Source organism: Diaphorina citri, unplaced genomic scaffold (genome assembly GCF_000475195.1).
Source record: "Diaphorina citri unplaced genomic scaffold, Diaci psyllid genome assembly version 1.1 scaffold1532, whole genome shotgun sequence".
NCBI classification, from domain to species: domain Eukaryota; kingdom Metazoa; phylum Arthropoda; class Insecta; order Hemiptera; family Psyllidae; genus Diaphorina; species Diaphorina citri.
This window is the reverse complement of record NW_007378958.1, coordinates 3,809-20,783: the sequence shown is the minus strand read 5'-3', so window position 1 is coordinate 20,783 and position 16,975 is coordinate 3,809. Positions and strand designations below refer to the sequence as shown.

At 38.3% G+C, this 16,975-nt stretch overlaps 1 protein-coding gene and 1 non-coding gene across 2 annotated transcripts in view; one reads left to right on the top strand and one right to left on the bottom strand.

Annotated features, from left to right (window-relative positions):
- The window catches only part of LOC103516273 (neural cell adhesion molecule 1-A-like), a 13,343-nt gene extending 8,642 nt beyond the window's left edge, over positions 1-4,701 (bottom strand). Inside the window, exons 1-2 of the mRNA XM_026828719.1 lie at positions 4,650-4,701; positions 3,078-3,179 (exon numbers count right to left, since the gene is read on the bottom strand). Coding sequence (XP_026684520.1) covers positions 3,078-3,179; positions 4,650-4,701 — 154 coding nt within the window. The remainder of the gene's footprint in view (positions 1-3,077; positions 3,180-4,649) is intronic.
- An 11,726-nt stretch (positions 4,702-16,427) lies between these two features.
- Trnad-guc lies at positions 16,428-16,499 on the top strand. Its single transcript has one exon. It is a non-coding gene; the product is annotated as a tRNA-Asp (tRNA).
- Positions 16,500-16,975: the final 476 nt, after the last annotated feature.

Below are 16,975 nucleotides of genomic sequence, written 5' to 3'. Positions count from 1 at the left end.
TCGAGAACGGTAAGAGCTAGAGACTTGAAATTTGGTATGTAGCTGTCAAATGTGGCAAGGATGCGACACGAAACTTTTGGTTAAGACCGGTGCAACGGTTGGCGGCATTTTACCGCTTTTTGGCGGTTTTCGGTGTAATTTAACAATATCTCAGGAACGGTATAAGCTAGAGACTTGAAATTTGGTATGTAGTTCACAAATGTAACAAGGATGTAACACAGAATGTTTGGTTGAGATGGTTGCTGCGCTTGGCGGTATTTTGACTGCTTTTGGACAGATTTCGACCGATTTTGGCGGTTTTCAGCTATAGCGACTAAACGGTTAGAGATATTGTAAAAGTTAGGGTAAAAGAACACTCAAATAAGCATCATTCAATAGGATAAGGAAAGTCGTGTGATGTTCACACCAGATTTTTTCACTAGTAGAACCTAAACGATCTGATATTATTTTTTTAAGCCAAGAGAGAGAGAGAGGGAGGGAGAGAGTGAGAGAAAAAGGGAGAGAGAGAAAGAGAGAGAGATAGAGAGAGAGAGATAGAGAGAGACGTACGAGAGTAACGAAAATAGTAATTAGGGATAAAATCCGCCCCGGGCGGGAATCGAACCCGCGGCCTAGCGCTTACAAGGCAGACGCGCTACCAACCAAGCTAACTAGGCTGGTTGGTGTTTTTGGTATCTGTTTTAATTTTTGCGACTCTACGGGGTCTCGAACCCTTGTCTCTCAACTAAATATGACTAGGCCGCGGCTGTTGACTATGTAGTTCTGAAGCAATAGGTAAAGCAAGAGACAGAAGGACTGAACCGTTTCGAGGCAAAGTACTTGAATAGTATTACCCCAAAAACTTTACCACTGCTGAGAAAATGCAAATTCTTGAATGTTTGAATGTTTATTATACTCTCTCTCTCTCTTCTTCTTCTTTCTCTCTCTTCTTTCCCTCCCTCCCTCTCTCTCTCTCTCTCTCTCTCTCGCTCTTCCTTTTTACCTCCCTTGAAAAGGTCATGGCAAGTCAAAAGGTATCATGTAGATACTTTTCAATTGAAACTTTTCAAATATTATGGAAATTTAATAATCTTGTCTTGCTTTGTATCAGAATTCTCTTCCTCTTACCTCTTACTCTTACCTTCCTTCTTCTCTTCTTCCCGTTCTCCTTCTCCTCCTCTTCCTTCTCCTCTTCCTCCTCCTCCTCCACTTCCTTCTCCTCTTCCTCTTCCTCCTCTTCTTTCTTCTCCTCCTCTTCCTTCTCCTCCTCCTCTCCTTCTTCTTCCTCTTCTCTACTTTAACAAATTTTCGCCATCCTTTGCCTCCGGCGAGCATCGAACTCTTAGCTCACTGAGACTTCTTTTTATATGAACTTGATAAGGTTGAAGAAGGTAAGGTAAAAGTGGCGAATTGAAATAGGAAGTTCTACCTATAAATACAATCTAAATAAAAATTTGCCAAGGCAGGTAATTTTCACGATACTATTTTTTTTCTCATAACGAAAACGATACCTTACTTGATTTCCTGCGCATGACCAGAAACCAAAACTGAAAACTCGCTTCTTCGTTATGGTTATCGATATCGACTGTCGCGAATATCGAATATTGTCTTGCACATTGCATATTTAAAAGATACACGGGGTTCATAAAAAAAATGTTTTCTACCTAAAGTGTGAATTTCGTCTTTAAAGTCTTGAAACTTGACAGCCCCAAGGGTTCTGGCAACGTAGAAAGCCCAACATCTTGATCTTAACAGTTGAAGGGTGTTCTCAAAGGTAAATAAACCTTAACCCCCTTAATTGATGAAATGACCCCAACCCCCTAGTTGATGAAATGACCCCAACCTCCTTAGTTGATGAAATGACCCCAACCCTTAGGCCTTAGTTGATTAAATGACCCCAACCCCCCCTTTGTTGATAAAACAGGATATTTTGTTTTCCTTCCCTTTTTTTTTTTCTGTCGGTAGGTAGATTTTTAAACTGCTTTATAAGGAAGAAAGGTAGGTCGCGGTCGTTTAGACACCTTCTTTTACACTTTTCCCCCCCGTTTTCTCCCTCTAGGCTTGTTTTTCTCAGGAGTAAAAAAAGTATTAGGGTCGTAGGGCGTAGGGCAGGTAGGGAGGTACACTTATTTGCATAAAAATGTTTTCATTATCATTAAAATAATCTACTCTGCTTCTCTCCCTCCCTTCTCTGTGTCTTCCGAGAAGAGTGGAAGGCTTAGGAAGACTAAACAGATTATGAGCGAAGAAGAAGGAGGAGGAGGAGGAGGGGGAGGAAGGAGGAGAAGAAAAGGAGAAGGAGGAGGAGAAGAAAAAGAGAAGGAGGGGGAGGAGAAGAAAAAGAGAAGGAGGGGGAGGAGAAGAAAAAGAGAAGGAGGAGGAGGAGAAGAAAAAGAGCAGGAGGAGGAGGAGAAGAAAAAGAGCAGGAGGAGAAGAGGGAGAGGAGAAGAAGGATTGATTGATTGATTGATTGATAATTTTTGCTTTATTTGTGATAATTTACATTTTGACATCTTGTAGTTCTTCCCCTAAGCTAAGATCTAACTTTTAACGGGGAATGTCTCTCATTCCAAATTAAATTTTAAAAAAATATATACCTAAATCCGTTGTGTTCTGTGCATAATACCATAATAAGAAGGTAAGATTTTTTTCCAATGTTTTATTGTCGTCTTCATCTCTCTCTCTCTCTCTCTTCATTTTCATGTCCTTCCTATCGATCCGATTAGAAAGGCAGAAGGAAAGAAAGAATAAGGAGGGAAGTATAGCAGATTAAGCACCAGAGAAAGATCAAAAAAAAGAGGTTTAACAGAGGGAACTGTAACTGCCAAGGTCTTATCGTTCCCAAAGCGAAAAGAGAAGGAAGACAGGATAGGACTTAACTTTCAGGATAAAATCCGCCCCGGGCGGGAATCGAAACCTCACCCTGGCGCTTACAAGGTTAGTATTTCGTTCATAAATAATAACCCTTTGGGTAGAAGAACTTTATTGGGTTATTTCTACTGAATTAGGGTGTTGGAATGCTGGGTTTCGGAACCCAGTCGCTCGATTGATCTTTCTAGTTGTTGTCTCAGAGCTAGAGAGGGAGGTTTGTATGGTACTCACATCAGGGTTGGGTTCGCCATGTACAATACACACTAGTTGTGCTTCATAACCTTCTCCTGAGTGCACCCAGCTCCTCTCTACTTCTATCTCCGGGGGATCTGAAAACAGAACAATAATCAAATAAATTAATAAAGAGAACAATCTGAAAACATGTAGAACCAACAGACATGACAACAGGTTAAAACTATGAAAAGCAACATTTTTTTTAAATGTGTTTTATTTAAAGAGGAGATTAACAATTTAAGTCCTATTCCTCTAGCTAACTATTTTCAATCTCATTTCACAATAAATTATTTAACAATAAAGAGACCTAATAATACAACAAAATTTGGGAAAGCAACATTTATCTACATACTGAGGCGCAAGGCGCACTAGTGAAACGCGTTGAGGGCCACATTCCATGAGTTTTTATTTTCATTAAACATGAAATGTTTTACACTTCTAATAATATTCAAGTGGTCACTGCTAGAAGTAGGTGGTTACCGGTTACAAGTGGTTCCACAGGTTGAGCGAAGCGAGATTGATGTTTTTAACGTGATTATTTTTTTGTAATTTAGTAATTTTGCATTTATTTTGTTTATTTCCTGTTTGTTCCACGATAGGGGAAGTCCGGGCAAAGTGATCCTCACTCTCGAACGTTTCTCGCGTTGCGTAGGGCGGTTTGTGTGATTTTTATGAAATTTGGCCATAAAGAAATTCGCTCTAGAGTCTAGATTTTCGATCAAACTTTGTTTTTCAATTGCCCTCTAAAAAGAGTGGCTTTTTGAAATGTCTTTCTCTAATACTAAGGGTGCGATATGTGGTGGAAACTTTCTCACACATACCTAGGGAGGTAATCATTTTCTCCCGCTTATCAGAGGGATGAAATGGTAAATTCCCCCATCAGTCAACGCCAGATAAGTGAGTAGGCACTTACTTTTGATTCGATACCGTAAAAGATTGAAGGTAAACGGTAAAATAGTGATTTCATAAGGTGTTTCACCCTTTCATTTCACAAATTCACATTTCAACCGTTGTTATCTCAAATGTATTTTCCCCCTTTTCGATATATTTTCCGTTAAATTAGCAGAGCACTTGAATACTATTACCCCAAAAACTTTACCACTGCTGAGAAAATGCAAATTCTTGAATGTTTGAATGTTTATTATACTCTCCCTATCTCTTTCTTCCTTCCTCTCTCTTTCTCTCGCTCTCCCTTTTTACCTCCCTTGAAAAGGTCATGGCAAGTCAAAAGGTATCATATACATAGATACTTTTCAATTGAAACTTTTCAAATATTATGGAAATTTAATAATCTTGTCTTGCTTTGTATCAGAATTCTCTTCCTCTTACCTTCCTTCTTCTCTTTTTCCCGTCCTCCTTCTCCTCCTTCTCCTCCTTCTCTTCCTCCTCCTCCTTCTCCTCCTCCTCCTCTTCCTCCTCCTTCTCTTTCTCGTTCTCCTTCTTCTCCTCCTCCTCTTCCTCCTCCTCCTCCTTCTTCTCCCCCTCTTCCTCTTCCTCCTCCTTCTCTTTCTCCTTCTCCTTCTCCTCCTCTTCCTCCCTTCGCCTTCTCTTTATCTTCTTCTTACTCTTTTCTAGTTTAACAAAATTTCCTCGCCATCCTTTGGCTCCGGCGAGCATCGAACTCTGAGACTTCTTTTTATACGAACTTGATAAGGTTGAAGAAAGTAAGGTAAAAGTGGCCAATTGAAATAGGAAGTTCTACGTATAAATACAATCTGAATAAAAATTTGCCAAGGCAGGTAATTTTACTAATTTTCACGATACTATTTTTTTTTTCTCATATAACGAAAACGATACCTTACTTGATTTCCTGCGCATGAGCAGAAACCAAAACTGAAAACTCGCTTCTTCGTTATGGTTATCGATATTCGACTATCAAGAATATCGAATATTGTCTTGCACATTGCATATTTAAAAGATGCACGGGGTTCATAAAAAAATGTTTTCTACCTAAAGTGTGAATTTCGTCTTTAAAGTCTTGAAACTGGACAGCCCCAAGGGTTCTGACAACGTAGAAAGCCCAACATCTTGATCTTAACAGTTGAAGGGTGTTCTCAAAGGTAAATAAACCTTAACCCCCTTAGTTGATGAAATGACCCCAACCCCCTTAGTTGATTAAATGACCCCAACCTCCCTTTGTTGATAAAACAGGATATTTCGTTTTTCTTCCTTGAATTCTTCCTGTTAATGAAAACGAGTGAGAATGACCCTAAGGAATTCATATCGTTTGCCCCTTTCTCCCTCATGAATATTTGATTTTGACACCAGATTTTTGGACATTTTCGATTCGAATTTGTGACCCTGAATAAATTATGTTTACAAAGGGAGACAGCTTTCAATTAGCGTCTGTCAGCCCATTTCATCTCCTCTTTCTTATTTTCCCTCAAAGTGTGGTGAACATCTATATCTCTCATCTTCAAATCTCAAGGCAGTTTTTGAGTTCTGATAGTTTATTTTTGAAGGGGTTTTTAAGTCACTCTACGAGTATAACTAGTATGTACATAATAATTATGTAGGTGCCGACAAAGGGTTTTTTTTGCACCTAATGATAAAGTTAAATGATATACCTAGGTACGAGTATTATCCACTATTTTTTAAATTATATTTATATTACTATTTACTTATTTATTTTATGTACATTTTTGGCCAAAGGCCCTTTTTTATTACCTATATACCTACCTACTACAAAATTTCAAGATTTTCTGGTGATTTTTTTTTAGATCTTTTTTTTTTTTTTTTTTTTTTTGTCTTGGGAGCCTTCACAAATCTGTGGAGGAGAATGGAGGAGAGAAACGTCCTACGTTTTTATTTTTATTTCTTTACATTTTTTCTTTCTTCTAATTAATACAAGGCGCACCGCTATCACATATAGCGGGAATTTCATTCAGCTAACAACGCACCCCGGAACATTCCTCATGTTTTGAATCCAATGAATATTTTCATTTATCACAAAAAACAAAGCTATGTCGGGAGTGACAGTATTTCTGAAATATTTATCGATTTTTAAGCCGCCGACTCGACGAATCCGCGACTGCGAAACAGACAGTCCTTGCCTGTTGTGGCCTTTTTCGGCCTCTTGCAGGGGAAAAAACTTCTCAAAAAGAACAAAAATCTCTAAGCTCATCGACGAACATTAATTGTGCAACTCATCAGTATATATGAAAGAACAATCATATAGTATTATCTCTACTATTGTATTATATAGGTTTAAATGTAAGTGAATTATTTCAAAGAGATTTTTATAAGATTTAAATCCCACCTGACACCCTTCCAATTCCTTGAAAGAGATTTGTAGATATCAAATCTAGAACTCTTATCTAGCTAGCTTCACAGGTTCGTCATTTTTAGGCATCTAAGCAGCACATAATTGGACCAGCGCGACCAATCATGCCTTCTATTTCGAGCTTCCTTATATATCAAGAAATTTTTCACATTTAAACTTTTTTAAATCGTATAAATCATATTGTTTTCCTCATAACAATTAACTACTACCGAGGAACCCATACAACGAATATAACAGAATAATAATTATAAGATATATATATAATATTTAACTTAAATTGTAACAAATTGTTGAGCGTTTTTTGTGCCATGAATACTCAAATAAGCATCATTCAATGGGACAAGGAAAGTCGTGTGATGTTCACACCAGATTTTTTTTTTTCCTTTGTTTCCATTCGTATTTAGTTTCGCTCTTTTTTCCTCCCTTTCTTGTTTGTTCCAAATATTTCATGTTAATACTTTGAGCTTTACTGTTTTTTTTTTTTTATTTTTATTTTTTTTTTATTTATTATTATTATTTTTTATAGTTTACAAATTCGTAAGAAGCTTTCAAAGCTTTTCTCTTGAGAAGAGTGAACATTGTTGTCCGAAAGCACACCAGGAGATTCTTACAAGGATTCTGATTTCTGATAGTCTACACTTGCCTTTTATCAGGAATACCTACCTAAATTAGCACATTTTGATGGAGGCTGGTAACAATTTTAGCTGAATTTTCCCTTGTTACTTTTGCTAAATCGCCTTATTTGCTAAATCGCCCTAATGCTTTTTGAAATGTCTTTCTCTAATACTAAGGGTGCGATATGTGGTGGAAACTTTCTCACACATACCTAGGGAGGTAATCATTTTCTCCCGCTTATCAGAGGGATGAAATGGTAAATTCCCTCATCAGTCAACGCCAGATAAGTGAGTAGGCACTTACTTTTGATTCGATACCGTAAAAGATTGAAGGTAAACGGTAAAATAGTGATTTCATAAGGTGTTTCACCCTTTCATTTCACAAATTCACAGTTCAACCGTTGTTATCTCAAATGTATTTTCCCCCTTTTTCGATATATTTTCCGTTAAATTAAGAACGGAAATTAGTTTACTCTAGAAAAAAATTGTGTTCAGTTTTTCTTCCCTGCTCTTTTTCCCTTCTTTTTCAGGAGAAAAAGAGCAAATAGATTTAATAAATTAAGAACGGAAATTAGTTTACTCTAGAAAAAAATTGTGTTCAGTTTTTCTTCCCTGCTCTTTTCCCCTTCTTTTTCAGGAGAAAAAGAGCAAATAGATTTACCTCTTGAGAAGCTGTACCTTGCCTGAAGCCCTGTTTGGGATGATATTTCGATACCTTTGCAAATGTTGAGCTGAAAGAGGCAGGGGGAAAGGTAAATACCTATATAGGAAATCACAAATAAAAGATTTCAAATAACAAACAGAGAAGATACTTTAGAACAAACAGAGTTAGGTACGAACGTGTTTTTAAAGATTGCGTGCCAGCCCCGGTTAGCCTGGAGAAGCGTCTGCCTTGTAAGCGCTAGGTAGCGGGTTCGATTACCGCCCGGAGCGGATTTTATCCTAAACAGATAAGGTTCGTTCTCGGAACGGCGGGCTTTCGCCCACCCTGTCTTTCTTCTCTCTTCGTTTTTTTCTTCTTTGCAGTTTCATATTAGGCACTCTATGTTTATCCCACTCTTACGCCCTGGGCGGATTTTATCCTAAACGCATAAGGTTTGTTAAATAGTGATTTCATAAGGTGTTTCACCCTTTCATTTCACAAATTCACAGTTCAACCGTTGTTATCTCAAATGTATTTTCCCCCTTTTCGATATATTTTCCGTTAAATTAAGAACGGAAATTAGTTTACTCTAGAAAAAAATTGTGTTCAGTTTTTCTTCCCTGCTCTTTTCCCCTTCTTTTTCAGGAGAAGAGCAAATAGATTTAACTCTTGAGAAGCTGTACCTTGCCTGAGGCCCTGTTTGGGATGATATTTCGATACCTTTGCAAATGTTGAGCTGAAAGAGGGAGGAGGAAAGGTAAATACCTATATAGGAAATCACAAATAAAAGATTTCAAATAACAAACAGAGAAGATACTTTAGAACAAACAGAGTTAGGTACGGACGTGTTTTTAAAGATGCGTGCCAGCCCTGGTTAGCCTGGAGAAGCGTCTGCCTTGTAAGCGCTAGGTAGCGGGTTCGATTACCGCCCGGAGCGGATTTTATCCCAAACAGATAAGGTTCGTTCTCGGAACGGCTGGCTTTCGCCCGCCCTGTTTTTCTTCTCTCTTCTTTTTTTCCTTCTTTGCAGTTTCATATTAGACACTCTATGTTATCCCACTCTACGCCCTGGGCGGATTTTATCCTAAACGCATAAGGTTTGTTCTCGTGTTACTTCTTTCTTCGGTTTCGGGTCGATAAGACCTTACAGTTGAAGAAACTAACGACACACAATTTTTCTCATCTTCTAGTTTATTTTGAAACGCTTTCTCAGACCCCAGAATCAACTACCTACACAGAACTTTTCTTATCTTTACAGTAGGTAAATAATAAAAACAATCCTAACGGTCCTCCCCTTATTAGTTCCCTTTACTTCCTGATCCTTTTCCATCCTTCATCCTTCCCTTGTTCCTTTTGAACCTAAGTCGCTCTATTTTTCCACTCACAGGGAAAAAATCCTTCTTTTTATACATATAGCAAAATGCAATTTAATAAATAATAAAAAATCGCGGATTTTGCGGTTGCGAAAAAAAAGGTCAAAATGGCGGTGGAGACATAGGTAAAGTATACTTCCAAAAACAGTTTGATTATTATTATTATTATTTTTTGCAAAGTCAGAGTAGAATTTTCAAAATTTTCTATTAAAAAAAGAGCACTCCCTAATTTATTTTACCTAAAGGCCAAAATAAAAACTGTCTCTTTTTTTGACGTTTAACACATCGACTGCGACTTTTGGCAAGTTGGATTTACCTTCACTGCAATAAGGTGGATTCCTTCTCGATTTTTGATCAAAAATTAATGTTACAATAGATATCTTCAGGTCAAGAGGTCAGAGGGGCCTATGAAAATGGTCTGGTACATACTCTCTCTCTCTCTCTCTCTCTCTCTCTCTCTCTCTCTCTCTCTCTCTCTCTCTCTCTCTCTCAAAAAAATCCTCTCCTTCATTGATAGGACTGAAAGGTGTTAACAGTTAAGTTGGTCTTGTCTTCTCCTCATTTTAATGACTTGACTTTTTCATTAGGGATAGAGGGAGGGGGAATAGAGGAGGAGGAGGGGGAGGGAGTAGTTAGGAAAGAGGGGAAGACAGAAGGACAGGAAGGAGGGAGAGAGAGAGAGAGGTAGAGAGAGAGGGGTAGAGTGAGAGAGAGAGGGAGGACTAGAAACTGTTCAAAGTTTTTTCTGAGAAAATTTGTTTTTAGGCGTTTTATGTTATTGTTGAGGGGCAATCGTCCCACTGGTTGAATGTTATACCAAAATCCTCTGATAATTTTGATTTATCACCCGTTCAGTTCAGGGATGCACTTGCGTTGCGATACAATCATGGGTTAAAAGGACTCCCGACATATTGTGATGGTTGTGGTGGTGAGATGAGTGTTACTCATGCTTTAAATTGTAAAAAGGGTGGATTAGTAAAACATGGTCATGACTACCTGAGAGACGAATGCATAATGATGGCTAGCTATGCATGGAATGGAATTGTGAAAGAACCTATCATGAGAGATTCCTCAAGTACAAGTCCAGCCCTTATTGCTGATTTCAAAATCAATGGTGTTTGGGAAGCTGGTGGGACTGCGTTTTTTGACAATCGCATTGTGAATGCTGACGCTCCGTCCTACTCTTCTCAAACTTGGAATACAATCGCTAAGAGGCATGCTCAAGAAAAACATTTGAAGTATAACACTGCTGCGGAAGATTTGAGGGCGTCCTTCACACCTCTGGTTTGTTCAACTGACGGGGCCCTTCATTTGGAATTCCATAGTTTTTTGAAGAGAATTGCATTAGTTTTGAGCGAAAAGTGGAAAAAAATGTATGGGCATTCTCAATTCTGAAAGCTGTCTCATTAAGATTAAGAGGAACAAGGCAGATTGTTAAGCCTTATGCTTTTGATGATGGAGCTGGCTTGATGTGTATTGATGATTGAAAAAAAAAATTTAGCTGAATTTTCCCTTCTTACTTTAGCTAAATCGCCTTATTTACCTACACGTTAATCTAAGAGCAATTTTTTTTCTGTCGGTAGGTAGATCTTTATCTGTAGGCGTGTACTATGTAGATTTTTAAACTGCTTTATAAGGAAGAAAGGTAGGTCGCGGTCGTTGAGACACCTTCTTTTACACTTTCCCCCCCGTTTTCTCCCTCTCGGCTTGTTTTTCTCAGGAGTAAAAAAAAGTATTAGGGTCGTAGGGCGTAGGCCAGGTAGGGAGGTACACCTATTTGCATAAAAATGTTTTCATTATCATTAAAATAATCTACTCTGCTTCTCTCCCTCCCTTCTCTCCCTCCCTTCTCTCCCTCCCTTCTCTCTTTCTTCTGAGAAGAGTGCAAGGCTTAGGAAGACTAAACAGATTATGAGCGAAGAAGAGGAAGAAGAAGGAGAATGAAGAAGAAGGAGGAGGAGGAGGAAGAAGAGGGAGAGGAGAAGAAGAAAAAGAGGAGGAGGAGGAGGAGGAGAAGAAGAAAAAGAGGAGGAGGAGGAGGAGAAGAAAAAGAGCAGGAGGAGGAGGAGAAGAAAAAGAGAAGGAGGAGGAGAAGGAAAAGAGAAGGAGGAGAAGAGGGAGAGGAGAAGAAGGAAGAAGAGGGAGAGGAGAAGAAAAGAAGTAGAGGAAGAAAGTAAATAAGATGAAAAAGAGAAAAATCAAGAAGAGAAAAATCAGGCTAAGAAGGAATAAGAAGAAGAGAAAGAGGAAATTTTAACCCCCGAAAATTTACCCCTTCTCCCCTCCTGTACCCCCTCCCGTAACCCCAGGCACTTCTCATCTTAAGTCTTAGAAATAAGCTTCTTAGCTAGCACAGAGCTAAGATATGCATTTTATTAAATGCTGCCAACTTTGGCGCTCACTTCTATTGTCTTGAAATGTGTTAGTAACTGCACACAGTTTGCTATTCTATGCTACCCTAATTTGCTACTCTATGCTGCCCTATTTACTATTTCTATGCTACTCGTACCCTAATTTTACGACATTTGGATTTGTCTTAAGAAATTCCGAGTTATAATTTACTGAAATCGACTAAATTTACTGAAATTTGAGCTCTCCAAATGTGCAGTAGAATTGTGGGAGCGGGTGTTACCCGAAGAAAGTGGGTCACTCTGCCACTAAATGTCAGAAGGAAAAATTATAAATTATAAACAATATTATAACGAGAAAATTATAACTAGAGATTCAGTTTATAAAATTATATCTTAGGTAGGTAGGTATGAACCTTCCTGTTTAATTTTACTTGGATTCATTCTACTTAGGTGAACTTGTTGTGTCTCTAATGTGACTATATTTACATACTTGACTGACGAAAACTTTGCACTAGTATGTCGAAATTTCGATTGTAAATATTTCATTATTTCAATATTTTCAATGGGGGCTACTTTTTGGTATACCCCAAAAGATGGGTTAAGTTAAGCTTATTACGAATCTACCCAAACGTCCTAAACCTAAAGCTCTCAGCATTTCAGCTTTCCAATAAACGACTTTATTATGATAACTATGTAGGTAACTTTTGAAAGGTATATACTAAAAATATAAACATTTTAAAATTAATAATAGGTATCGTCTCGAGTTTAAACTTTTTAAAACTTTTTTAGCATAGGTAACTTTATACTTTTTACAACCTATATCTCTTTCTCTAGCTCTCTCTCTCTCTCTCTCTCTCTCTCTCTCTCTCTCTCTCTCTCAGGCTCAAGGTAGAGAAAATATTTTTAATAAAAAGTACCTGTACTTTCATTCCCTCCTTATCGTCTCCCTTAAGGTTACCATTCCTCATCCTGACCTTCCTGACTTCAACCATGCTTCCCTTGTCGTCATCGTCACCCATCTAAATCTTCTCTTTTGTCGTCACCTTCCGTTTATCTGATGTCCACCCGTATCCATCACTTTCCGTCCTTCTTCTTCTTCCTCCTCCTCCACTTTTGCCTCTCCTTGTTGTTGTTCTTCTTCTTCTTTCTTCTTCTTCGTCTTCTTCATTTCCTTCTCTCCTTCCTTTTTCTCTTCTTCTTCCTCCTCTTTTGTCTTTCTCTCCTTCTTCTTCATTTTAAGATTTTACCCATTAACAAAAAGTGAATGTACCCAAGTATTCGTTTCATTATACAACCCAACAGTTAGAATGGACCTTCACAAAGTTACCAAATCCTCAATCAAGACCATAATTCTTCTTCATATCCTCTCGCTCCTCTGAGACATTTTGACGACGCGACGGGCTCACTCTCCTGCACTGTTTTCAAACCGATATTTCAATAACCGAACATAGGAAAGTCTGGGTATGCCGGACTCAACAGGGCGAAAGAGACAAAGGGGGGGAAAAATACTGGAAGACGGGATGAATATCAGGTGTGAGGGGAGAAGATTCCTCGTGAGGAATGTCAACTATTTGAGAGGCGGCATTTTTTCGTCCCTCGCCCTTGTCGCCAAACGGGAGAAATTCTTCGCTTATAGAAATGTCTTGGTTGGAGGCATATAGAAAATTCCCATTTTTTTTCTACCTTCCACTCGTCGATTTTTTCACCTCTCCAGTCTTGGAATTTTCATTTCATATTTTTGCGTCCAGGCAGATATTTATTTTATTTTGCTGCAAGCGAGGACATTTCAGTGTCCATCCCCGCATGATGTCTTGGGATGATGTGATAATGTGGTATAAAATTTATAGGAAAAAAATTGCTGCAAGCGAGGACATTTCAGTGTCCATCCCCGCATGATTTCTTGGGATGATGTGATAATGTGGTATAAAATTTATAGGGAAAAAAAAGGGTTCGTTGGTTCTTGCTGCAAGCGAGGACATTTCAGTGTCCATCCCCGCATGATTTCTTGGGATGATGTGATAATGTGGTATAAAATTTATAGGGAAAAACTAGGGTTCGTTGTATATTTTCTCTCTCTCTCTCTCTCTCTCTCTCTCTCTCTCTCTCTCTCTCTCTCTCTCTCGCCCTCTCTCTTTCTTTCTTTCTTAGTCTGAGATCTGTTGATTACCGGTGCTTTTTTAGAGGAGAAGAAGAAGAAAGAAGAAAAGGAGGAGGATGAGAAGAAGAAAGAGGAAAAGAATAAAGAAGAAAGGACGAGGAGAAGGAAGAAGATACAGCAGCACAACTTTGGCCAAAGTGAAATATCCTGGACAAATGAAAAGTTTTGTCAGTACCGGGAATTGAACTCAAGTTGGAAGAGCTTTTTTTTGTAATGACGTGTTTCTTCCCCCCCCTCCTTGGTCTTCTTCTTCTTTTTTTTTTTTTTTTGCTTTTCTAGGTTGACAAAAAAAACTACAATCAGTATAATAAAATTCCTAGAATTTTCCTTTTATTAACGCAGAGAAAGCATTTGACTTTAGCTACCTATGTACCATTGTACCTCGTATTTTGAAAATTCCATTTCCAAGAAAAGTAGAGCATACAAAAAATACATAAAACATGGTTCTTTTCCCCCTTCTCCTAAAGCAGGAGAGAAAACAAACTTATCTTGAAATACTTGAAAGCTTTTTTTTTGCAGACTCTTTTACTTTCCTGAGGAAGACAGGATAGGAGAAAGCCAGCCGTTCCGAGAACGAACATTATCCCATCAGGATAAAATCCGCCCCGGCCGGGAATCGAACCCACGGCCTAGCGCTTACAAGGCAGACGTACTACCAACTGAGCTAACTAGGCTGGCACTGTAAAGTTTGGTTTGAGACAATGTTCATGTGAAATAGGCCCCTGCCTCTTAGATCCCCTTGGATAAGTTGCCCCAAGAATTAATAAAAATAAATAAAACCCAACTTACTTTTTTCGACCAAATGATGCTAGGGACGGGATTACCAGAAGCTTTACATTCCAAAGTGATGGTACCACCTTTTCTTACTGTCAGCTGACCATTAGATGGCGAGGTACGAATGCTGGGAGGTACTGTGAACAAAGAAAATGAACAACATTGTTAAGGGACACGAAGAACAATAGATCGCGCGCCTCCCCTGTTTGATTTATGAATTTCAATGAGAGAAAACTGTCTCCAGGCTGTCCCCATTTGAACTGACAAGTCCCCATTTGGACTGACAGGTCCCCATCCGACAAGATGGATGGCGTAGGCGACACCCATCTTGTTACACAAAGTGGGAAATGACTCGTGAGAATGACGAGCCTACCCGAGCGAGAAATCATACGTTATTAAATTTATCTGGATTGCGAAAAAGAATAACGTTATTTGATATGGAAGACAAATTACACGCTACAGAACTTGAATGATCAAAACTCTCTGATGCTATCGGCTTTGTTGCAATGCTTTTTCTCGAAGTACATTATCTAATTAGTTCTGGAAAAATGGTCTATTTTGCAAAGATAAATTTATCTGGATTGCGAAAAAGAATAACGTTATTTGATATGGAAGACAAATTACACGCTACAGAACTTGAATGATCAAAATTCTCTGATACTATCGGCTTTGTTGCAATGCTTTTTCTCCAAGTACATTATCTAATTAGTTCTGGAAAAGGGAAACGCAACCGTATTAATGTGTTTCTGCAAGTTTTCTGAAAGGAAAATTCACCTAGATTTTACCTACACTAGAAGATTACCTACACTAGAATACTAAGACATAAAAAAATGACTACCTACCTACATTAAACATAAAAAAACTGACTACTTATGGTATCTTAAAGCCCTACTCCTCCTCATGTGGAGTTGGAACGAAAGGGTCTCACTCAATAAGGGTTGGGGTGGAACGAAAAGGTCCCCAATAAGGGTTGGGGACACGCTCCCTTCATAAATGTTGCAAAATGTTTTTATTGTTATTAAATTTATCTGGATTGCGAAAAAGAATAACGTTATTTGATATGGAAGACAAATTACACGCTACAGAACTTGAATGATCAAAATTCTCTGATGCGCTATCGGCTTTGTTGCAATTCTTTTTCTCGAAGTACATTATCTAATTAGTTCTGGAAAAATAGTCTATTTTGCAAAGATAAGTTCGATAAAAATAGATGACATTGTCTACTAAAATTGGAGAAGACATAGTTTTTCTCTTGGTAGGTACTAGGTAGCTAACTTACTAATTACTAAAATCATATTATTCATTGATTTGCCTGTACATAGTTCCTAGTTCCTAGTTTTTTTGTTAAAAAAATGCACTAATGGCCTGCTGATGCTCGAGCATTTTCATTATATATTGTATGTGTATGATGTTTTTGTAAATAAATAAATAAAATAGTTCCTAGTTCATCCTAGAGAGCTCAGCGCTTCCTAGCTCCTAAAAAGTTGGGGTATCGTTTTGCCCCGATGTACCGTTTTGCTCCGTGTTCCCCTATGTATAGGTAATTGATCAGTTGCGCTTTATTGGTTGATGTTTCAAAGTCATAGAGCAGGAAAAATGAGGACCAACGGAATTTTTCTTTTTCTTCTACGACTTCTAGATCCCGAGATAAATCAATTTAAAAAATACCGGTAAATCGTAAACTTTGACGTCACGGCATACGCTCCCGTAGGTGATGACGTCACATTGAATGTCCCGAGCAAAGCTCCCTCGCAGGCAACACATTAATGTGTTTGTGCGCATACGTTTCTGCGCAGTTCTTTCTGCTCCTCCGCTAGCGCGCTTGCATACTGGCGCTATCTAGCGCACGAAAAAAACAACTGCGTAAAGTCCGACGTCACACATCTTTGAACTCTTTCATTAGAACGGAAAATAAAAATTGAATTTTCGACCTTTTAGAGTTATTTTTTTGGAGTTTTGACCTCAGATCTGGATTTTTCCCAACTTTTTACATAGGAATCGACCATTCATTTATAATTTTTACCCATTTGCAACTGCTCCATTGACGTCACTATTATATGATTTACGATAGCCATGTGGTTTGTGGTACGCTTACCTATACTCATTGAACGTACAAAATATTACAGTGAGCCTCCAATTATCACCAATCCTCGGTAGTATAGTGGTCAGTATCCCCGCCTGTCACGCGGGAGACCGGGGTTCGATTCCCCGCCGGGGAGATTTTTTTTTTGTCTATTACTATTACTTATTTTTAGGCCTGCCTAGAAGAGACTGACAAGAATCGCCGACCCAGGAAAAGCCTAGGAATAAGACGACTTATTTTTGCCTGAAGTCACGCTTCTAAATATCCCTCTTACAATGTCTCTCACAAAATAATGGAACTAATGTGGAACTCAAAGTGTTAATGTAATAGTAATAGTAATAATTGTGCTTTATTATTAAATTTTAACATATCATCACAATTATTACAAGATTAAATTGTGACAGCACTACCTCATTTATCAATTTTAAGCGCTTTTCTTCTTTTGTTTAAAAAGAAAGTCCCGATAAAAGAACTGACTAATTACCTCCAATTAGCACAATAGCAGCTCAATGCACTAATAGGTAACAAGAACTTAGAGGTAGGTACTTATAACCAGCTCCTATGGTTGCTTCTTAGGTAGGTGTCTATCTACATTGTACCTAACATAATCGT